Here is a 23,479-nt window from a genome sequence, read left to right as displayed (position 1 = left end):
AGTGACAACTCTGTTTAGAGTTTTGCCTTGTTTTATGACAGGTGGTGCAGCTGGCTATGATGCTGGAAGCTCTAATTGTGGTACAGCATGATGATCCTGATGTTCTGGAATGTTTTTTCTTGGAAGCTTTGTACTCCTCCTTAGGTGCTTCTCTTCTTGAAGCTGGGAGAATTAAGTTTGATGAAAGCGTTAAACGTATTTCCTGCTTGTCTACGGTTAATGATGACAACACCCTGGCTAAGCCAGGGGAGCTGCCAGGTAGGATCTTGTCATAATTTATTCTGAATCCCAGTAATTGCTTACATTAGAAAAGTATTAGTTTCCATGAAGGCAGAGCATCGTTCTTCCTTCCAGCTAAGTTATCCTGGCTGCAAAATATGCTTTCTGAAGGACTATCAGTGAAAACTACATAGAGATACTGATGCTAGATGAATCTCAGCTACTCGTCTGTCCTCACAGAACAGTAATTTTGTATGCCAAGCTGAAAAGATTAACACTGAAAGGAAAAATAAAATGTGAAAGGAAAGCCAGTGGAAGGTGCTTAAAAAGCAGTAGCATGATCCAAGTGCTGGACTAGGAGAATTTTGGTTGATGTTTTACAGAGTTAAATGACAAGTAAACAGAACACAGTGTTACCCATCTTCGTCCAGAATCTTACCTTGCACTTTTATCTCAATCACATTATTTTCTTATGAAGTATTTCAGTGTCCTAGAAAACTTCCAGTTGCTTAATGGTTTGCAGGTCAGCTGCCAACTTTGTATGACTTTCATTTTGATGCATCTAAAAAGCAGTGGGTACCATGGATGAATCTTGTTCCTGAATATATTCATAACCCTGAAGTGAGATTTCGTGACATTCTAGGTGAGTGTAAGATAAGATACAGTGAAGATATGCCTGTAATTTATTATGTGCTCCCACTGAGTGCGTGGCACTTTACATGAGACACCCTCTTTCTGTAGTGAAGGTCATCTGCTCAGGTTCAGTTTCTTGTGATAGCACAAATCAATTTCTTGCAATAGTAGTTCAGCAGGGATGGAGTTGATATTTACAGCACTGTGTAATGAAGAAATGAGGGAAGAATAAAAAGCTTGTTTCAGTTAATAAGGCTTATTGGGAGCTGTCAATGCCTTTTACAAGCATGCATAGCACCAGATTCACAGTCTGATGTACAAGAAACTCTTGGAAAAATGTCAGCTCCATGGTTCAAGTAGATAAAAATTACATTCATAAGGCTATTATTGGTTGTTACTTCAAGAACTGTATAATGGTGACAGTTGCTTTTCACAGTTAAAGACAAATTGAGGCATGTTACTTTATAGTAATGCTTCAGTAAGATCAGGTTAACTTCACTGACACAAATAATTACGTGATCTCTGAAGTTGCTCCAAATGACAGGCTATTCACATAGAAAGAAATTAATCTTGGTAGAGTTCTGGGAGCATGCTTATGATCCAAATAAATCCTGATTATATCCTTGAAATAGGGATTAAATGGAGTTTAGCCAGTCCATAACCCTCCTTTATGAAGGTAACTTCTTTTTTAATATATCTATAGGAGAAAAGATCCCAACGATAAAAGATGAAAAGATGGATGAGCAATTAAAAATTTCTTTCCACATTGTTAGTGAGTTGATATTTCAGATCATGTCTTTGTGCAACTGCGTGTTAATAACTTGAGAGGCTGATCCAGTACTATTCTATAAATATAAATCCCCCAGCTGTACTGCATTTTGATTTAACCTGCTGCCCTATTTGTGATCTTTTTCAGTGCCTACAGTGGATACAACGCGCACTACTTGGTTACTAGAACAGATGCTAAAAATAAAATGCCCAGTTGTTCTTGTAGGTGAATCGGGTACATCTAAAACAGCAACTACACAAAACTTCCTAAGCAATCTGGACAAAGACCTCTATGTATGTATGAGGCAGCTTGCCTTGTTTGTAAAGCTTCCTTTTCATTCTTTGTGTGTTGCATTTGCATTGAAAGGCCTGAATCTGTGGGTAGCAATATTGACTTTGGTAACATGGCTGCAAGCTCCAGACCCAAAGTGCATGATTCATTTGATTATCCTTCAGGAATAAAGATGTTTTATTCTCTTCTAACACTTACAGATTCGGTTTTAGAAAGGAAATGTATATTACTGAAGTGCTAAGATTAGAATTACTTTTCCTTGTCATCCATAATTCAACTGAATAAATGGAGAAATGTTTCTTGTATGTGTAATATAAAGAATATTTTTGAATGCTCTAGCTAAAAAAAAAGAATAGGTAAAAATCCATTCTTATTCATTTCCCCCCCTTTGCAGCTACTGCTAACAATTAACTTCTCTTCTCGTACATCATCATTGGACATTCAGAGAAACCTGGAGGCAAATGTAGAGAAACGAACTAAAGACACTTATGGCCCTCCAGTGGGAAAACATCTCATTATTTTCATGGATGATATGAATATGCCACGGGTAAGCTGCCAGTAATTTGCAAGGAAGTGTAGAGACACTTGGGGTGGCATTGACATGGTCCCTTCATACTCAGATCAAATGAGATTCATGGTATGTGCATACCTGGATTTCAGCTTAGGACCTTCAGAACAGTTTGATTTGTGTGCAGTAGGGGGTGTTCCTGTCTGTAGTAATATTTGTCCCATATGAAAGAGAGATACTGTTGGGTCATTTGTTTATGCCATTAAAATCATGTTTCTGTGGCCTGATACTGGCTGCAAGTTATGTATTGTAGAAATTATGCTTTTGTCTTTACAAATGTGGTGAAAGAGTAGATGCACATTTAGTTTACCTTGGAGAAGAGGTGCTTTGCTTGTAGGAGATATTGGAATCAGTGCTAGAGCTTTTCAAAGTGTCACTTGGTCCTTGTAATGTTCTCCTGAATATGGAGCACTATATTTCTACATTTATAGCAATAATTGGCATGCTGATGCACTGTGCTCTAAATATCTTGACTCTTTTTTATCACAAAGGTTGATGAGTATGGCACACAGCAACCCATTGCCCTGTTGAAGCTGCTGCTAGAAAAAGGTTACATGTATGACCGTGGTAAGGAGATGAACTGTAAATTTCTTCGAGACCTGGGTTTTATTGCTGCCATGGGGAAAGCTGGAGGAGGTCGGAATGAAGTTGACCCTCGATTCATCTCACTCTTCAGTGTTTTTAACATAACTTTTCCTTCTGAGCAGTCACTGAATCTGATCTATGCCTCCATCCTCAAAGGCCACACTGCGGTAATTTCACTGTTTTTAAAGGATTGCTCAACAGGTTTTCTGGTTTTAAATAGACAGGTATTTCTGTGGTATCACAAGACCTGAAATCCTTCGTTATCAGACTTTCTTATATTTAGAACTTCATGCAAACTTTCCCCTTCCTCTTCTCTTGCTCAATGGGTTTACACTGTTTTGATGAATTCTTGAGTAATATCTAAATATTTAAGTCAGTAGATAATTTATAAACCTGGTGATTTTCATAGGTTGAAACCTGTGAATGATTTGGCTATGGCTCTTGTAACCAAATATACAAAGGTCAGCAAACTCTGCCCTGAATGACAGGAAAAAATGTAGTGTAATGCAGCACACTGCATTACTAGCAAGTAATTTGCAGCAGTTAGAACTATGCAACTATGGAAATTCCAGTCATTGATGTTCTCTTCAGCACTGTGCAAGCTTGGGAATGGAGAGTGCCCAAAACATTGAACTGCAGAATGTTCATAGTACACAGGAATATGAATCTCTGAATATGTTTGCCCTCAGTTATTTGCAATTTACCAGGCAGGTTTAAAAGCTGGAAAGCAGAATATGTTTAATAGCACTGAGTTCTTGGGCAGTCTCATGAAAACACCTCTTTTTTCTCATGTTTGCAGGTATTTAATGAGTCGGTATCAAGCATCTCTGACAAGATTACTGCATGTACTTTGGAGCTTTATAAAATGATTATCTGTGACCTACCCCCTACTCCTTCCAAATTCCATTACATTTTTAACCTGCGGGATCTCTCCAGGGTCTATAATGGACTCGTTCTTACAACTCCAGAGAGGTAAGAAGAGAAAAATTCAGTGGTCCTAAACTTATTTACATTGGGTGACTAAGAGCTAGGATGAGGTAATTTGGTACATGAAATCAGTCACATTTAGCCACAATAAGAAAATGTTTAGGAACATCCTAAATTGTAATCTTGCTTTTAGATAAACACTGATGAATTAGTCTTTCTTAAATAAGATATTCAAAATGCAAGCAAATGAGTTATTATGAAAAGGACAACCCCCAGGAAGAGAAGTAATAAAGTCAATCCAGAGTTTGGTCAGTATGATTAACCATATGGCCTTAGGAATCATGTCAGCTCATTTGGTGCAGTCTGATATTTCGATGTTAATTCAGGTTTCAAACAGTGACCCAGATGGTGAGAGTCTGGAGAAATGAGTGCCTCAGGGTTTTCCATGACAGGCTGATTAATGAAGCAGACAAAGAATTGGTGAGTAATTTCATTTAGTTTTTAGTAGTCACTGGCTATTACTATGGCAACTGATTTGCAACAGCAACATTACCAACTGTTGGACTCGGGTCTGCAGTCAGACTGCAGACTAGTCCAGCCACTGTATTGCTCCATTAATCTAAAACATGGCTCATGGAGTTCTCTTTTCTAAAATAAAGTGACTATGGCAGACTAAGCAAGTAGGTCTGCTGAAGGAATGGAAAATGTCAGTTTGCCTGTCCAGGAAACGTGTTTAGCAGTGGCACAAGTGAGAGTGAGCAGTGCAGGGGAAAACTCAGGAAATCACTTCAAGTCAGTATTGTACTTCAGGGAGGTTATATCAGAATGTGACTATACGATCAAGTAGGAATAAGAGGGAGAAGATCTGAGTACTTAAACAGTGGATTCACTTTTGGCTGTTGGGCAAATTGGAAAATGCTCTGAAATGTGTCTTAAAACGCAAGAGAAAATGATGCCAGGTTTATATCTTGAGAATTAGGGGAGAATTGGGGTAAAGCTTACCTATATGGAAGCAAGTTTCTTCAGAAGTTGCTTAGATGAAAAGAGGTAGATTAAGATGGCTGCACGTTTTTCTGCTTAACACTTTCTTCCTTAACAATCAAAGATACATTTCCAGCTCAATTGTCACAGCTCAGAATATATTGCAGTTTTTCTGTATTTGTACATTCATTCAGTCCTACAAGATTTGTGACAAATCTTGGTGGTGAGACATCCTTGAATGCTGAGAAGGAAGGTTTATTTATATAATTTTTACACCAATATATGAGAAGTTTTGTTTTTTTTTTTTAACAGGCTTCTCTTTTTCTGTCTGGAACTTCTGCAGACTATTGGCTTGAATGGCTCTTAAACTGCCTATTAGATCATTTTAGAAATCATACATAGAACACAATAGGAGGCTGTGGTCTTTAGATCTTCTAGTGACAAGTATCCCCTTGAAATCAGTCAGTATTTGGGCAAGAATCTGCATTATCACCTTCAAGTGTTACTGGATTCAGAATCATCTGCTTTATCATGTTGCCTGACTCATTTCATATCCTTGAAGGTACAAGGTCATATGAAAAACCTGATTGAAGAGCATTTCAAAGATTCCTTGGAGCAAGCCATGAGGGATCCTGTTCTTTTTGGAGATTTCAGAACAGCTCTGAATGAAGGAGAACCTCGTGTTTATGAAGATATCCAAGACTATGATGCAGCAAAAGCTCTCTTTCAGGTAGTGTGCATCAGCTTGGAACTGTGCCTGATTCTGTCTCTGCCTGAGGAATAGGCAGGAGCCTGCCTTAAGCTGTAGGAAACCTGTTCGCTTTCTGTGTGCATATAGTATTTTATGTGCACTGTTACCCATTAGGGGTCTGCTGTAATGAAAATTGAAAATCAGCTACAGAGTCAGCAATGTTTTCCTATAGTTTATTTTCCCTGAGGCAGGGGAAAGGAATAATTCTGCTAAATGGGTTGTTGTTTTATTAATGTTACTGGTTCAGTGTCTCCTAGTAACATTCTGTCCACCTTTCTCTGCAGGAGATTTTGGAGGAATATAATGAAGTTAATGTTCGCATGAATCTGGTTCTTTTTGATGATGCTTTGGAGCATTTAATCCATGTACATCGCATCATACGGATGGATCAGGGGCATGCCCTGCTCATAGGAGTGGGAGGCTCAGGAAAGCAGTCTCTGACGAGACTGGCTGCCTATACAGCTGGATGTGAGGTTAGTGACCCTGTATCTCTGCAGTGAAAGAAGATAAGGAAAGCAATACTGTGATCAAGATTAAATTGGCTGGGAGAAGGGAAGTCAATCAAGATAAGACCAGTCTGGCATCTCTTCTCTTTGGAGAAAAAACAGGGTGAGATGATTGCCAGGAGGCCTAAAATGATGAGTGTGGGTGATCTGGGCAGGAAGCTGTCAGTGCCTGAATCTGGGTATTGGCACTGGGGCAGAAACAAGGATGGGTTTGGCACCGAATAACTAATAGTCCCAAACTCCTGCTTTTGCTACTTGTATTACAGCAGCACTCCAGTGCTGCTTGAGGAACCTTGTCATGATTTATGCTGTAATGTTTTAGATAGGAGTGTTCCTCTCTCAGAGATACTTTCAGTATCATACAGAGGCTTGGAAGGGAAGAACAAAAAAGGAGGCTGAACACAAAGCAATTTTGAAAATGTAATCCTGCAGGGATGTACAAATATCATTTTTAATGTACTGCATAATTTTCCTGATACTTTCACATTTACTGGTGATAGGGGCAAAACCCAAACCCCTGAGCCAGTATAGTTGAAATTCAGTTAGCATCATGTCTTGGTCCCTCTGATTGTTCTCAGTAGTTACTGCATTCATAGGTATTTGAGATCACCTTGAGTCGAGGATACGGAGAAAGTAATTTCCGAGAAGATTTGAAGAGTTTGTACCAGAAGCTGGGTATTGAGAACAAGTCAATGGTCTTCTTGTTCACAGATGGTCATGTAGCAGAAGAGAGCTTCCTGGAACTCATCAACAACATGTTAACCTCAGGTGACTCAAGCAGCCTCAATTACACTCCATCAGTATCTACTTGTGACTCATAATCTCAAATGTACTCTCGATCCAGCTATTACTGCTTCACCCTGTGTCCTCTGCTGCTTTAGTTTCACTTTTTGGTACTACCTGAAATGATCTTAGCCTTAGTAATGGCTTTTGAGCATCTTCTTACAGTCATTAATATGTGTCTGGGAAGGCAGTAGGGTTAATTCATGCTGATCATGATGCTGCAGGAGTCAAATTTCTTCTAAGGCTTAGGTATAGCTTCAGCTGCACCCTGTTGTCCTATTGGCTTTTGAATAGCTTTCACCTGAACTCTAGCAAGTGCTTATATAGATGTCCTAAAACGTAGTTTGGTAGCTTTTATTGTATGCAGCAGTTGAAATGAGCAGCAGCTGGCAGTGTGTGACCACCCTCTCTCCAGAAGTTCCTACACAGTCTGATTTGAAAACAGCTGTGTTACATCTCATCTGTTTCCTTGGACTAGTTTTTCCTGTTCCTGGTTTGCTTATGTCTATCATAAAGTATCTTACACAATATTTGCCACATGATTGAGAGAAAGAAAATGTGAACTGATGGTTTGGGGAGTTAAAAGCACTCTATTTTCCTGTGGCACTTGATGTATGTTGCTGAAACCCAAGCAGAAATGAATTAATTCCTCTAAATTGCCTTGCATAATCCTAAATGCTATTTCACTATTTTCCATGGGAGCTTAAGGGAGGGGGAGAATCATAGAGCAATTATGGTTCTATAGGTTCATTCAAACTCCAGAATCGTTTTTGCAGAGCTGGGTTTAAAATTTGTGACTGGTTTCTCATCTGCCCTATCCCCAGCCATATGGTTTTCTCTTACTGGTTGTTCTCACAAGCATTCTCTTGTCCTTATGTTGCAGGAATGGTGCCAGCCCTTTTTCCAGATGATGAAAAAGACAGCATACTAAATCAGATTGGAGATGAAGCTGCTAAAGCTGGCGTGAGCCCAGCTAAAGAGAGCGTCTGGCAATATTTCCTAAACAAATGTGCAAACAACCTTCACATTGTCCTGGGAATGTCCCCAGTTGGGGAAAGTCTGAGAACATGGTGCAGGAATTTCCCAGGTATGAATTGTACACACTGCTTAGTCCCTTCCCTGTGAAATTCAGGTTTGCAGGTAAGAGCAAGTCTTCAGTGGACACTGGGAGATGCCTGGCAGTGAAAGCTAAGCAGAGCATGTTCCATGAATAAGGATTAGCAGTGCCTGTTTCTTTTTTCCAGTTAATAACCACATATCAGTAAGTATTATTGATTAGCATTTACCAGATCAGTTCATTTTCCAGCTGAACAGCTAGAAATCAATTGGTCATCCTCTGAACTGGAAATACACAGCCTAAGTCTGCAGCCTTTTTTCTGCAGTTTACAGAAGAATGTGTGGCATTAAATCCTTGTGAAGTGAGGATGGTGGTAAGAGAAACATTATCCAAAGCCAAGAAAAGGGAATGGTGAGAGGGACACCCATGGAGAGCAAAAACACCTGAGCGACCTGAGGTGCACTTCAGCAGGTGGCTGAAAGGAGGCCTGGGAAACTGAAGATACATGAAAGATGGGTATGGGTGGGAAGCCATTAAAATACCTTGTTGCAGCTTTTGACTGCATCCTGCAGGATGGTATAGCCTAAGGAATAAGCACAACGGGGTTGGCAGGACACGGGTGAAAAGTCGGTTGTTTACTATCAAAGTATTGACTTTGTGGTGAATTTTCTTGCTAAGCAGGAATCAGATAAGTTAGATCCTGTAGATTCTTGATGCAAATAAAGTTGAGAACAGGACTGCCTATTAGAGTCTAGTTTTACAAAGGAGTTTTTGACATAACGCTATCCTTTTCTTTTAAGGCCTTGTCAACAACACTGGTATTGACTGGTTCTTGCCCTGGCCCCCGCAGGCCTTGCATGCAGTTGCACAGTCCTTTGTTGGTATGTAAATTGTCAGTATTTTAAGCTATTAACCCTTTGGATAGCCTAAGAAAGAGATTCTTTACTTTGCAGTTATTGTAAATTTCATGATTTGATTTCCCATTGTGCCTGTTACCCTGAGTCTAATTGGCTACGTGCAAAATCCCAGGCAAAAAATGCTGCTGGGTTGAAGTTTCTCACTTGCTAATCCTTCAAGTTCCCAGCACTGCAGACAGTGTGCCTACCAGGAGGCCCAGGTTCATTTCTGCTGTGATCATGCTTTTTGCCCCTAAAAGCTGACTTTTTTCTGTGCTTAGCTTAGATGTAGATGAGAAAGATGGTAATTGGCATACTCATAAAAAAAATACCAAACCAAAACCCAAACAAACCTTTGAAATTCGTTATTTATTCTGCCCCATTGTAGGAAATAGCTCACGCATCCCATCAGATTGCTCCAAGGCAGTGATTGAGCACATGGTCCTGGTGCATGAATCTGTAGGGGATTTCAGCAAGAGGTTTCTGCAGAAACTGAGACGTACGAACCATGTCACGCCAAAGAATTACCTTGATTTTATCAATACTTATGCAAAATTGCTGGAGGAGAAAAACGAGTTCATTTTGGGTAAGGTTATGTAGATGTTTTGTGCTTTTTATTAAGTGATTGAAATACTTTAGCAAGAAAAGAAGTTGTGGTGAGAACCCCACATATGATCCACATTATGCAAAAATTGTTTTCTCAGTACTATCTCAAATTCTGTGCTGGCATTGGCTTTAACATTGGACCAATATTCTGGCCACATGTGCATGTTCAGACTCTGTCAAATGGTGGGCTCTCCTCAAATTCTTCTGTGCATGAACCTGAGCCAGAATCTCCAAACCAGACAATCCTCTGCCTGGGGAGGAGTCTGGTTAAACCTAATACCAGCTCAGCCTAGCTCAAAGCTTGACATTCTTCCTCAAGCAGCAGTTCTTATTCATACTTCAATGGGTACTGAAATACATGAAGAGGACAAAACATGAACGGTGTAATATGGAAAGCGACCTGTGGCACAGGGCCACTGTGTGGCAGCTTAAGAGACATTGACAACATCTTATGTGGGAGGCTTAGGAAAGGAAAAATCTCTTAAGAGTCATTTTCCTTTAATAACCAGGGTTTGTCTTGCTGCAGAGTGCACCTTTAAGCATATTTTCCTTGTCTATTGCTGTGTGCTAGTACATAATCAATGAATCACTATAATTTTTTCCTTTTTTCCTACCTAGCACATTGTAAACGGCTGGATGGGGGCTTAATTAAGCTGAAGGAAGCTGGTGTACAGCTGGTTGAGCTGAACAAGAAACTTGCTGAGCAAGAGATTGTGCTAGCAGAAAAATCAGCTGCTTGTGAGGCTTTGTTACGAGAGATATCAGAAAACACAGGAGTAGGTGGGTGGTTTACAACTACTGCAGTGTTTCACAGGCTAAGCAAGACTCACCTAATCTGGGTTTGGTTGGGTTGGAAAACCCTCTGTGAGCTCCAGCTGCTTTTAGAGGTAACACTTCTGTTCTGTCTGTGCTGATCTCGTGTCATGCTAGAAGAGTAGGTCCCCTGTCTTGCTCAAGTTGCCATCTTCGCTGTATATTTGGTCTACAGGACGTTACACAACTCAGTACTATGTTTGCCTTCCCTTCCCTTTCATAACATGGGAAAGAGGCATTAGCAAAACAGGGACCTTCTGATTCAGAAAATTACTATTAAAGGAAAAAACAGAGAGGAGCATGGGAGAAAAAGAGATGCGTATGCTGTGTTCCTGACCCCATAATGGAACTGTAGATACTGGCAAGCTAGCACAAAAAGGCACCGAGTTGATGGCGATTCCTGATTTTCAGCCAAAAGAGAATCTATATTGGTATATTAGTATATGTTCTGTATATAGATATATGAATAATCCATTTATGGTCCTGCCTTTACAATTCCTAGCTGAGGAGAAGAAAAAACAGGCTGAAGAGAAAGCTGTGGAGATGGAGGAACAGAATAAGATTATTGCTGTGGAGAAGGCAGCTGCTGAGTCAGCTTTGGCTGAAGTCATACCTATTTTAGATGCTGCCAAACTGGAGCTTCAGAAGCTTGACAAGTCTGATGTTACTGAGATCAGGTGACTCATTTGGATGTACAGTAGCATAAGTTCCTGGAAATTCACTGAGAGACCCTTACTTGCAGGGTCTGAGCCTTGGCCTCACGTTTGTCACCTGCATGTGAAGGTTGGGACATCAGTTGTCCAGGTGCTGAGGTCGCAACCTAATCCTCTGATTCCTAGCCCAGGACTTCCCCTCAAGCCTGTTCTTCCAGTTCTTTGGTGTCTTTCCCATATTTCTCTACCCAGTGTCTGAGGCACTAGAAACTGCTATGGCTTTTGCCTGAGCAGTGGCTGTCAAACCCCCTCATTTATCCTCTGTGTTTATTCTGTGTGAATAGGAACACATACCAGTTACTTTTCAGGGATGCTTTGATAGCATGAAAAGGTATTTCTGTGCTGAATTAACTTCTCCCTGTGTTTTTATAATACAGCTGGTATTTGGGGATAGATGTAAAAGCACATCCAGTACCTGGCTCTCCCTGAAATAGCAACAACTCTTCCTTCCCTGTCACATTTATTTAGCTTTATTTCTCTCTTAGAGCTCTGGATTCTTCCTGTACTGCTTCTCCTGGTGGACAGCTGCTTCACCACCCTAGGAAAGAATATAATGGCTCAGGATTTTTTCCACTGTTGAAATCCTTCAGAATTTCATTGATCAAATTGTCTGAATGCAGGAATCTGTTCTGAGCTTTTGACTAGTTAATGATTTCTTGTGTGGCCTGGGTTATCTCTTTCACTTTGTGTAAGTTGTCTTACGTATAGCTCTTGTATTGCAATGACTCTGTTAACTGGAAGCACCCATGTCTGGCATCAGATGCTTTGTCTCCTTTTTCTCTTCCACTGTCTCTTTCATCTGTTTTCTAGATCCTTTGCAAAACCCCCTGTCCAGGTGCAGGCTGTTTTGGAATGTGTTCTTATAATAAGAGGTTACAAAGAATTAAACTGGAAAACAGCCAAAGGAATGATGTCTGAGGCAAATTTCCTGCGATCCCTGATGGAGCTAGATTTTGATGGAATTACACAGAGCCAAGTGAAAGCTGTCCGAGGTAAATTACTGACTTGGAATGAACTTTGGATCTTGTTCACATGATTAGCCATGTCAGTGGCAATCCTTCCAGTGTTGTTTGGGAGGGTGGGATTCGCTCTGTGCAAAGGGACAGCACTGTCTGCAATGTTGCAGGTGTTGCACTGTTGGGATGACTGCAGTTCTCAGAGTTCGAAGACTTTCTGTTGTGGTTACATCCAGTTTATACCTTAGCTAGGGTCTTACATGCTCTGGTTTACAGCAGGCAAGAAACAAACAGGATGGGCAGCTGAGCAGGCCTGCTGTCTGACTTTGTGGACTTAGTAGAATTACGACTTTGTCTAAAGTGGCAGTTAAAATGTGGTAAATACAGAGTGGAAAGATCAGCTCTATCTAAAGCTTATGGGCCAGACTTTGCACATGCTCACAAGGGTGTGATCCAGAGCAGTTCTACAAAGAGGGGCATTTTGCTCTTTGAAAAATATTGCATCTGACTGCTGCAGATTAAAAACCCCACGATCCTCAGACTTGCTGAACAACTCCTGGATGCACTCCTTTCATGGAGAAAGAACTTGAGCAATCACTAGCAATTTTGTGCTTGTATTGCCACAGCCCTGTAACTTCATCTTAAGGTCAGAGTCTCTTTAATATTCTAACAAATATTTCTTATTGTCTGTTACAGCATTGCTTGATGTCACTCATAGGGAAAGTGGATTTTCTGAGGATTTCTACACTATAATTCAACTCACTTGGAGTATTTTTGTGGTTTTAGGTGTGTTAAAGAGTCTTAATACTACCTTCAGTGACATGGAACAAGTTAGCAGAGCAGGACTGGGGATGTTAAAGTTTGTTGATGCTGTGATGAGCTACTGTGATGTAGTTAAAGAAGTCAAGCCAAAGAGAGAAAAGGTAAAGTGTGTGGAGTCAAACTCAGAGGAGAATGAAGCATGATGCTCTTGTGAAAAATAATACAATTTCTCAGACTGCCTTTTCTTTGAAGTGTTTAAAAAGAGGTGTTTAGGAGACCTATTGCAGTAGGAGTGAGGCTGGCACTCAGTTATAAATTGCTGTGTTTGTTGTGTCATGATGCTGGGACATGGTTTCCCATCCATGCCACTGCTTGAAGGAGGAGGGAAGAACATGTTCATTTGGAATTTCATGATTTAACATAATTTAACACAGTTAGAGCTGCCTATTGAAAATAGACTTCAAAACACATGGTGTTTGAACAGAGCAGAGCTCAGTAGTACACAACATCCATGTCCCTTAAGCAGACTGTTTGATTTTTTAGACTGACTGCAAAGTCAGCTGTATTGTCAAAGGAAATCTAATGTCTAACAGATGATGCTGGGAAACTTTCTTCAAGAAAAGGTTGTTGCATACAACTGACTACTGAGAAAGTATATTCACTAGATGATGAGCCTGACTAGTTTTTGAGGCCTTAATACTGTCGTTATTAAGCAGACAAACCTCCCCTTTTGTTACAGGATGACAGTCACACTGACCTCCAATGTCAACAGGACTGTCACATGCTTTAATATACCTTGTGGGTACAAAACTCTAAGAGATTTATCTGCTTTGGAACTGTAGTATCAGACCTTGATGTGTATGTTTGTGATAGGGAGAGGTGAGTGAGAGACAGTGCCAGTTATTTGGGTTTACACTGTTTACTACCAGGACACTTTGAAATATATGAAATAGGCAAAAGAAAGCTGAGAACTTCAGACTTCTCTCCAAAGCCCTTCTTTCCTCTGATACTCTTATGTTTCTTCCTCATGTAATGCAGGTGGCTAGGCTAGAACGAAACTATTTCGTAAGTAAGCGGGAACTGGAAAGGATAAAGGCAGAGTTGACCAGAATTCAGGAGGAGCTTAAAGCTTTGGGGGACAAATACCAAGCGGCAATAACTGAAAAGCAGCAGTTACAAGAAGAGGCAGAGATTATGCAGAGGAGATTATATGCTGCTGGCAAGCTCATCGCTGGCTTGGGATCTGAGAATGAGAGGTAAGTCTGCATTCAGAGAGGAAGATTTTGGCATCAGAGGGTCATATGCCAGGGATAAAAGTGACTCAGACTGAGGTGTTTGTTTCTGAGAACAGCTAATATCTGTTCTAAGCTAAACTCAATTAGTTCTTGAAAAATAGTAACAGTGTTTGGTGTGGAAGAAGATGAATTCAGATTAAAAGGAAGAAGGTGCAGATCAGTTCAGTGTCTGTGGCCATCATAACAGTGAGAGAACAATTGACTAAATTTGGGGGTCTGTCTCAACCTACATCTAAAGAGGCAGCAGCTGCAAGTTCTGCACATAAACCCCATCTGCAGGTACAAACTGACCCAGGATCCCTTATAATTCAGGTGGAAAAAGGAATATGAGGACTATGAAATACGTAAGGTGAAGTTGCTTGGAGACTGTCTACTCTGTGCTGCCTTTCTGAGCTACGAAGGAGCGTTTAGCTGGGATTTTCGTAATGAAATGGTGTATCAAGTGTGGCAAGACGATATTCGCTCACGAGAGATTCCTCTCAGTCAACCATTTAAGTTAGAAAGCCTCCTGACTAACGAGGTGGAGGTTAGCAGGTATGTCCTGACAAGAAACCCACCGACCACTGCATGTGACATTGTGAAGTGGGAGTCTGGCTCTGAATCTGTAGCATAGGCTTGGCATTGTGGGTGGAGGGGCACGGAGAGAACCCCTTTTGTGTTCATGTCTCAAAGATGGCAAGGAGACAAATGATTCTTCTTCTAGTTAACAGAGGTATTTGTTATAACAAACTTGGACTTTGCACCCTGAGGACATGGACTGAACTTACACACATATAATCCCTTTTTAGGAAACTTTTAAGGAGTTATCTAAAATATGTGTTCCCGCAGTCCAGCAGGAGTCTTTTGATTGACTTCAATGAATTTGGAATTAAACCCATGCCCAGATAGCCCAAATGTCAACTACTTCAGGGTTACTCACCAAACGCAGGTGTTTTGAGTAGTGACTCAAATGACTAAGACAATGAGTCACTCTGAGCTCTGACACTGTTCTCACAATCACAGACACTATATGTTTCCTTGTGTGTCTGATAGTGTGCTCAATTAATAGCATAATTTTACTCACAAATGAAATGTGCCTCTCTGCCATCAAATTCATCCATTCATCCAGCCCAATCTTTGACCCATTCTGTTCCCAGATGGGTTTCCCAGGGGTTGCCTCCAGATGAGCTCTCTGTCCAGAATGGCATCCTGACTACATATGCAAGCCGCTTCCCACTCTGTATTGACCCACAACAACAGGCCTTGCATTGGATTAAGAAGAAAGAAGAAAAAAATAACCTGAGGGTAAAGATAAATGATCATTTTGCCTCTACTGGTTGTTCTAAAAGCTACATAAATAACTGTCACCTTGAATGGGGAAGTGATGATGTACTGACAAATGTGCTGACTGTTTGTTGTGTCTCTAAAATAGTGAACATCACTGTTCATGACATTCGGTTCTGTGGGATGGATGGGGTTTTTGGATCTTGATTAGCCTTACTACATGCTATACATTACTATACATTATATATACTATACATGAGTATAACCAAAAGCTTGGTGCAAATTTTGTTTTATCTCAGCTGCAGGATGGAGTTTTCGTGTAGGACAGTTAACACAGGCAGAGGCACGGTTGGAACTTTGAAGAATAGTTCTCCAGCTGAAAATTATTCTCCTGCCCATGGCAGGGGGGTTGGAATTAGATGATCTTAAGGTCCTTTCCAACCCTAACTATTCTATGATTCTGGACTAATCGGGATAAAAAAGTACCTCTACTCTTTGGTACCAGTGCAGTTTATATCATCTGTAAAAGGAAAGACTAAAAGCAACAAAGAGCAAACTTCATTAGTGCTGGCAACTCTCGTTAAAATAATAATGTTCATCAAATTGAATATCTTTTCATATCTTCCTATTATTCTCTTGCAGATGGCTTCCTTTAATGACCCAGATTTCCTTAAACAACTAGAACTGGCCATAAAGTATGGGCACCCTTTCTTGTTGCATGGTGTTGATGAATACATTGATCCTGTGATAGACAATGTCTTAGAGAAGAATATCAAAGTTGTACGGGGGCGGACACTCGTTGTCCTGGGTGACAAAGAGGTTGACTATGACAGTAATTTTAGATTCTACCTGAACACCAAATTATCAAACCCAAAATACTCTCCCTCCGTGTTTGGCAAAGCTGTGGTTATCAATTACACAGGTAAGCAAAAGTGTGCATCTAGTAACAAAGTAGTGATTATGATGCAGTGCAAATTGAGGGCCTCGGTGGTTGTCTGAAACAAAAACTCTAAAGGATTGATAAGTCTCCCTTATACTTAGCATCTGATTTAATAGAAAATCCTTCTCACTCCTCTCTTCTAATCTGAATCTGAGCCAAGTATCTCTTCTTGCACCAGTCAGGTTAGGATGCTTTGGTAGGATTAAGATACAGAGTTGTTAACCAAGTCACTCTGTTGCATTGCTGTAGTTTTATGGGGTGATCGAGATGAAAGCTCTTCTGTGTGTGTGTTGTGTCTGCAGTTACACTAAAGGGTCTAGAGGATCAGCTGCTCAGCGTCATTACGGGTTTTGAAAGAAAGGAACTGGAAGAACAGAGAGAACAGCTCATCCAGGAGACAAGTGACAACAAAAACTTGTTACAAGTTCTCGAAGACTCTCTCCTTCGGGAACTGACATCTTCCACAGGAAACATGTTGGACAACTTTGACTTAGTGCAAACCCTGGAAGAGACGAAAACCAAAGCTACTGAGGTACCAGCTCTAGGCTTCTTGAAGGGATAGCTATTAATAGAGCACTGTCTTTAATTGTGCTCCATCTTTCACCCTTGAAGCTAGGACTTAGTTTGAAAGGAAATTGAGAGTTTTCTTGTGAGTATGTTGCATCTTTCAGTCCTGGCCAAAGAACCAAACCAAAGCAGGGAAGTCCTGATCAGGAGCAAAGTAATGGATGTTTTCAGTTCTAAAGCAAAGAGCATATGATACATTTCTTTCAGCTCTGAAAGAATCTTTGTCTTGTATTAGATCTGAAATGAAAAATTAAGGTGTTTAATTCCAGGTGTCTTGGAGGATGTTGAACCTCCATCCTTGGAGGTTTTCAGGCTGTAGCTGGGCAAAGCCACAGCTGACCTGATCTAGTGGTGGTCATAGTCTTTCTTTGGGTGGAAGTTTGTACTAAAGAACCCCAGAGGACCCTTCCCACACTATTTCCTCGATTATATGTAAATCTTTGCCTTAAATATGCAACGTGGGATTAATTTTATCCAACTTTCTATTTTTACAATTCATACTGCTTCTTTTGGGTTACCTGCCCAGATTCCCCATGTAGGCCACAGAGAGAGGCAGGCACTGAACAGCTCTGCTTGTTGTGATATAATATACATACTGTATATCAGTGCAGTAATTCCATGTGTATAAACTCAATGTATGGCTAGGTGATTGAAAAACTGAGTCTGGCTGAGACAACAGCAGTGGATATTGATCGTCTTCGTGATGGCTACAGACCAGCTGCCAGGAGAGGGGCCATTTTATTCTCTGTTTTGTCCGAAATGGCACTTGTCAACACAATGTATCAGTACTCACTGGCCTCCTTCTTGGAGGTTTTTGGATTCTCTCTTCGGAAATCCATGCCCAGTTCTATTCTCCCAGAGAGGTTAAAAAACATCATGGATACACTGACTTTCAACACCTATAACTATGTCTGCACAGGTTAGTATGATTTAGTGATGGGCTGATAATGTGTTGTGAAAATGCTTCTTAAAAGCCATCTCTTCAGATGATTTATGTTAGAGGCAAGTTACCAAAGAGTGAATTCACAAATGTTTAGTTCTCAAGTTACGCACTTTGATCCCTGCTATTTACTCTCTGACTCTACATGTTACCATGTAACTTGTAAGGAAGTGTTTTTCTTAATACAGTGCTGCTGTATTAAGATTGCCATATTAATACATCACTGCTATGGATCTCACATCCCTGGATGTAGCTCACAGATGCTGTTTTGTCTCTGTAAGCCTGATGCAAAGCCCCGTGTTTGATCACCCTGATGCGCATTTAAAGATTGCCCCAATTCCACAAGTTTTAGCATCTGAGTTTTGAAAATGTTGTCCTTTTAACATAGGCTTGTTTGAGAGGCACAAGTTACTGTTCTCCTTTAATATGACTGTCAAGATAGAACAAGCCAATGGCAGAGTTCCACAAGAAGAATTTGAGTTCTTTTTGAAAGGTAAAGTCAATATTTATATCTAAATCTAGAGCTATGTGGAGCAACAGCTAAAAGATCTTTTGAAGATGATGGGGTTTTGAGTAGATACAATTTGCTGTTAAGAGCTATAGCACCTAGAGAAACCACTGAGAACTGTGCTGGTTTACACAAACTCTGCATTCTACTACTTACATTTTGTTCACTTTGTTAACCAGCAGAGAGGCTCATCTCTCTCTGCAGACATTGACAGATCTCACATTAGTTAATTATGAGGATGTTACCTGAGAATATAATCTTCAGTTGTTTTCTGACTATGTATAAATCATTTTACAAACATCTGCAGAGCTAAACTCTGGCTTTTGCCAGCACTTGTACGATGCCATCTTTTCTTCAGCAGATCAGTTTCATCTTACAGTGCTTCCAGAAACAAATTCCCAGTTGGCTCCTCCGTGCAGTGGGACTGTATGTGTGGTCATGCAGTGGAGAATTTATGACATGGGCATTCACTCTGGTTTCTGCATGTGACTAGGCAGTGTTTCCCTGGAGAAGAATGAACGGAAGAAGCCGTATGCTTGGCTTCCAGATCAAGGCTGGGAAGACCTAATGCGCTTGTCTGAGCTGTTTCCTGAGAAATTTGAATCTCTTCCAGATGATGTGGAAGACAATGCAGATGTATGGAAAAATGTACGTGCTTTTTCTGCAATCCTCTTCTCTTTCCTTGTTTTTCTTCTGGTATTAAATGTGCAAGTATGAGGCAATGTGCCATTGCACTCAGCAGGAGGCATGTCACCGCTGGCTTTTGCTGTTAAGGCCTTGCTTTTCTTCTTGACCTCAGTTAGTGATTGATTTATTTCCAGAAGAATTGAGGCCCTTATTATTTCAAAAACAACCCCCAAAAATCTTCCCTGGTACGCTGGAGATGTTTTATTTTCCAGTCAAATGCCTTAGTTGTTTGTCCTGTTGAAGTCAGTGGAATTTTTGCTGTTGATTTCAACAGTCAACATTTCACTCATTTTTGTACTGCAGATGTGTACTTTGATCTCGTGGCAGTGAGTTCTGTAGGCTGGTTACAAACACAGACTTGCCTTTGTTCTGCCTTTAGTTTCATTCCATGTCTTCTTGATCTACAAGAAGTCTTTCTGTGAGCAACCTGGTAATGTTCTTTGCTTTTGATACTCTTTTTTTTTGTATCTTAAGAGAATTACTTGACATAAAGGGGAAGGACAAGTGTGTTTCTGGACTTGAAAACTTTGTACTGAAAATGTTTAATGTTATACTCACTTAATGCTTTCTATATTCACTTCATCTTTTATTATTTCTTTGCAGCTGACTTTCTTCTTTGGTCTCCTCATGTTTCTTGTTCCTCGTTCATCCAGCTGCTTTTCTCCACTTTCCTGGTGCTTTCATTGATAAAGCCACTGGATTCATTTGCGTTGTCTCCCATCTTTTCTTGCCAGTGGTATGACACAGATGCTGTGGAGCAGATCCCATTCCCCATGCAGTACCAGGATAAGCTCTCAGACTTCCAGAAGCTCCTACTTTTACGGTGTTTCCGGGTGGACCGGCTCTATCGGGCAGTCACGGACTATGTTACTGTGACAATGGGTGAGAAGTAAGTCACTCTCTTCTTCCCATCCAGACCACACTGGTCAGGTATTTCACACAGAAACTGTAAATGATTCTGTAATCTGCTGAAACAACACGGCGTGAGTGATCCCTGTATCGTTTCCATGCGCAGTTTGCAGTGAGCCTTGATGTTTGTGTTAAAGTCACTGCTGCTCTCATCCAAATCAGCAGTTTATTGAGCTTCTTTTCCTACCAGGTACGTGCAGCCCCCAGTGATCAGCTTTGAAGCTGTCTTTGAGCAGAGCAGTCCTTCCTCACCAGTTGTTTGTATCTTAAGTCCTGGCTCTGATCCTATCAGTGACCTCATGAAACTGGCCGAGAGGACAGGATTTGGAGGGGATAGACTCAAATTCCTGGCCATGGGACAAGGCCAAGAAAAGGTAACCTCAGCGAGAGGGTAGGGCCATGCTGCGTGCAGGAGGCTGGTTTGTGAGTTGCAAATCCTGCTCTTAATGTTGTGGGCCTGTTCACATCTCCTTTCCAAAGTGGTCTGCTCCATTTTTAAGGGAATTATTTTGTGGTTCAGACACAGTATGATTTGCCAGCCTGGGAATAATGCTTCCCTGCAGTGTGAAAGGGGGCATTTGGCTGATTTTATGGTCTGGGTAAGGATAGATTCCAAATGATATTGTTGTCTGTTAAAAAACAGTTTTGCTGAGATGTTACTGTGCAGCCTTTCAGAGGCTACTGAGTGACCCTGTGTCTGTGTATGGACATGAGTTAGCTGACTGGAAGTCAGTGTTTGGTACCAAAAAGATCCTGCTGCTTTTCTGTCTTTCCTGTAGCTTTCCTTTTTGCCATGGACACTACAGCAGGGATGTCCATAGCGTAGCAGCTGACTGAATTTGCTGTGATTTCATGGGTGGGAGAACTCTGTTAGACTCATTTAAATCATCGCTTCATGGGCTCTGATCTTCACCCTCTCCTGGGCCATGCACCCTCCTGCACTGTTGTGAAATGCTTCAATGCTCTGCATGACTTTTAATTTCAAACTTAATTAATGAAATAAAGCATCTGAGAGCAACTTCTTGTGGTGTTGTAAAAGGCATGTTCTCAGCAAGGAGCATTCTGGTACATCTGCTAAAGCTAACTGAAAGGCTGCGTGCTTGCTAGCTGGAAGTAATCCACTGCACTCACCCATCAGAGTCAGTCTGCTCACAGGATAAAGGGAGAGTTACTCACAGGTGATTCTTTCCCCCTCTTCAGATTGCTTTGCAGATGCTGGAGGATGCAGTGGTCAGTGGAGAGTGGCTGATGTTGCAGAACTGTCACCTCTTGGTGAAGTGGCTCATCAATCTGGAAAAGGCCCTGGAAAACATTACGAAGCCTCACAATGACTTTCGCCTCTGGCTGACTACTGACCCGACCGAGGGCTTCCCGATTGGAATACTGCAGAAGTCCTTGAAGGTACAGTGCAGTGGGGAAACCGTGGACAGGAGGACATCTGCTGCTCTCACTCAGCAAAACAGTGGTTTTGGGAGGTGTATGACCTGAACGCAGCATGTTGACTTGGGCTGTATTACACTGGCTGTATTACACTGTCTTTCTAAGCCAAATCCTTTTTCACCATCCTCTTTATCTTATGGTGATCGTTCCTTTGGGGGAAGGCTGTTCAGCAGGTTTATTCTGAAGCAGTTGTTTCAGAGTAGAGGTTTGTGAGTAAACCTGGAAATGACAAATGCTCTTTAGAGTCTACTGCTGCCACAAGTGAGGAATATGTGGAGAGACAGAAACAGCCCCGTCAGCCCTGATGCTGAGCTCCGTCTCGCCTGGCAATAGTGCCAGTGGAGCAGACATTCTAATAGGATAATGGTTTCCAGCTGCTCCTCCGGGCTGCAGCATTCATCACAAGCAGCTGAGCTGATTACTTTGAAGGCACAAGCCATGATGCTGCCCTAATGCTCAGTTCTGCGGCTGCTTCGACTCTGTTGGGGTGAACCAGTCCTGGAAACACCATTACTTTATTGCACAGATTTGAAAGCAGTGGCATGAGAGATCCACCTAGTACGTGCTCTGTGTGTCAGCGGAGCATACTGGAGTGTTCACCTCCAGCAGTGCTTAGTGCTGCAGTGGGGAGGAGTGAGCATGAACCTCTCTTTCAAGACTGCATATGCACACTTTGTAGGTCTCACTGTGAGCAGTGAGAACAAAGGTTTCATGGCACTTAGAAAAAAGCTGCCAGGAAGCTGGCTCTGCCTCAGTTTGCTCATCAGTAAAGCCCTGTTACAGACAGTGGCAGGTAGGAGACACCAGAATGTGTAAAGTACTGATATTACAGTAAATTAGATTAGTACTGATATTACAGTAAATTAGATCCTCAAATATGACAAATAATAAGGTCTTTCCAATAGCATATTTGTAAAATAATAGTGAGTTTCTGTTTACAGATGTGTGTTTTCCTTGATAAATTCTATGAAGAGATTCTGTGATTAAAAAAGGCTCTGTTTCACGTCTGTACTCAAAAATATCCATATTGATACTACTTTGGGAAGCTGCTCAGAATTTCCACCCTTGCACTGCAGAGCCTGGGGATTGTGGTGCATTTACAGCTCATTTTCCTGAGGCTCTCCAGGGATTGACAGCTTCCCAAATCTTTCTGGTAGGTTGTGACAGAACCACCGAATGGTCTGAAGCTGAATATGAGAGCCACCTACTTCAAAATTCCTAAGGATGCCTTAGAGCAGTGCCCACATCCTGCCTTTAAATCCTTAGTCTACGTCTTGGCGTTTTTCCACGCTGTGGTTCAGGAGAGAAGGAAGTTTGGGAAGGTTGGCTGGAACGTTCTGTATGATTTTAATGAATCTGATTTCCAGGTAAGACAATGATTACAACGGTTCTTACACTCTTGAGTTGCTCCAAACGCTTCTGCAGACACAGAGTCTGTCCAGCTCCGATCCCTTCTCACAGGAACATTTTGCTTCATGTTTTTTCTGCTGCTGTGGCGTTATGCAGACACCTGATCTTCTGTAATACCAGTTTTGGCCACTAAAAATTCATCAGATTCCAAATCCTTCATATCTACATTACCTCTCTCATGGGTCTCTTTTCTTAAGAGTATTTATGCTTTTTAATGATTTGAGAAGTCAGTTTTAAAACAAGGACTGTTTTAAATAAAACCTATATATGTGTATAGCTCATTTATGAACCTATCTCGCCTATTCCAACAACTTCCTTAGGTCTGCATGGAAATCCTTAACACATACTTGACAAAAGCTTTCCAGCAAAATGATGATAAAATCCCCTGGAGCAGTCTCAAATACCTCATTGGTGAGGTGAGTGCCTGCACTGTCACCGAGGAGCACTTGATGGTGAAAGAATGCAGATAAATGACGTTTCCTGTCTGCAGAGGCTCAAGTATCCTCAAGTAAAGCTGAGCATCCCTCCTGGGCAGAGTTGACACTCCCGTGTAGCCCTGAGCAAGTCACTTAATCTCATTGCCTCAATGAAATAGGGCCACTGTGTGTAGCTGCACCACAGGGGACTTCTGGTGCTTAATTAATTTTGAATGAGAGAGCCCTTGGGATCCTGCTGAAAGGCACTGAACAGCACAGCCTCCCAGT

The 23,479-nt window shown here is 41.3% G+C and overlaps 1 protein-coding gene across 1 annotated transcript in view; it reads left to right on the top strand.

Annotated features, from left to right (window-relative positions):
* DNAH10 (dynein axonemal heavy chain 10) overlaps nucleotides 1-23,479 on the top strand; it is a 54,057-nt gene that overhangs the window by 26,881 nt on the left and 3,697 nt on the right. Inside the window, exons 42-71 of the mRNA XM_057422079.1 lie at nucleotides 42-258; nucleotides 743-862; nucleotides 1,769-1,914; nucleotides 2,307-2,459; nucleotides 2,972-3,232; nucleotides 3,865-4,037; nucleotides 4,379-4,472; nucleotides 5,536-5,703; nucleotides 6,009-6,197; nucleotides 6,827-6,998; nucleotides 7,897-8,100; nucleotides 8,871-8,951; nucleotides 9,355-9,552; nucleotides 10,191-10,352; nucleotides 10,888-11,062; nucleotides 11,909-12,090; nucleotides 12,841-12,977; nucleotides 13,855-14,072; nucleotides 14,424-14,645; nucleotides 15,248-15,395; nucleotides 16,017-16,296; nucleotides 16,617-16,846; nucleotides 17,527-17,800; nucleotides 18,210-18,314; nucleotides 18,823-18,977; nucleotides 19,751-19,905; nucleotides 20,116-20,299; nucleotides 21,126-21,326; nucleotides 22,523-22,732; nucleotides 23,096-23,191. Coding sequence (XP_057278062.1) covers nucleotides 42-258; nucleotides 743-862; nucleotides 1,769-1,914; nucleotides 2,307-2,459; nucleotides 2,972-3,232; nucleotides 3,865-4,037; nucleotides 4,379-4,472; nucleotides 5,536-5,703; nucleotides 6,009-6,197; nucleotides 6,827-6,998; nucleotides 7,897-8,100; nucleotides 8,871-8,951; nucleotides 9,355-9,552; nucleotides 10,191-10,352; nucleotides 10,888-11,062; nucleotides 11,909-12,090; nucleotides 12,841-12,977; nucleotides 13,855-14,072; nucleotides 14,424-14,645; nucleotides 15,248-15,395; nucleotides 16,017-16,296; nucleotides 16,617-16,846; nucleotides 17,527-17,800; nucleotides 18,210-18,314; nucleotides 18,823-18,977; nucleotides 19,751-19,905; nucleotides 20,116-20,299; nucleotides 21,126-21,326; nucleotides 22,523-22,732; nucleotides 23,096-23,191 — 5,310 coding nt within the window. The remainder of the gene's footprint in view (nucleotides 1-41; nucleotides 259-742; nucleotides 863-1,768; nucleotides 1,915-2,306; nucleotides 2,460-2,971; nucleotides 3,233-3,864; nucleotides 4,038-4,378; nucleotides 4,473-5,535; nucleotides 5,704-6,008; nucleotides 6,198-6,826; nucleotides 6,999-7,896; nucleotides 8,101-8,870; nucleotides 8,952-9,354; nucleotides 9,553-10,190; nucleotides 10,353-10,887; nucleotides 11,063-11,908; nucleotides 12,091-12,840; nucleotides 12,978-13,854; nucleotides 14,073-14,423; nucleotides 14,646-15,247; nucleotides 15,396-16,016; nucleotides 16,297-16,616; nucleotides 16,847-17,526; nucleotides 17,801-18,209; nucleotides 18,315-18,822; nucleotides 18,978-19,750; nucleotides 19,906-20,115; nucleotides 20,300-21,125; nucleotides 21,327-22,522; nucleotides 22,733-23,095; nucleotides 23,192-23,479) is intronic.

This window comes from Pezoporus wallicus, unplaced genomic scaffold, assembly GCF_028554395.1.
Source record: "Pezoporus wallicus isolate ANWC-B61680 ecotype Strahan unplaced genomic scaffold, APGP_CSIRO_Pwel_v1 contig_12728, whole genome shotgun sequence".
Classification (NCBI taxonomy): domain Eukaryota; kingdom Metazoa; phylum Chordata; class Aves; order Psittaciformes; family Psittacidae; genus Pezoporus; species Pezoporus wallicus.
The sequence above is the reverse complement of the archived record's forward strand: the minus strand, read 5'-3'. Positions and strand labels throughout refer to the sequence as shown.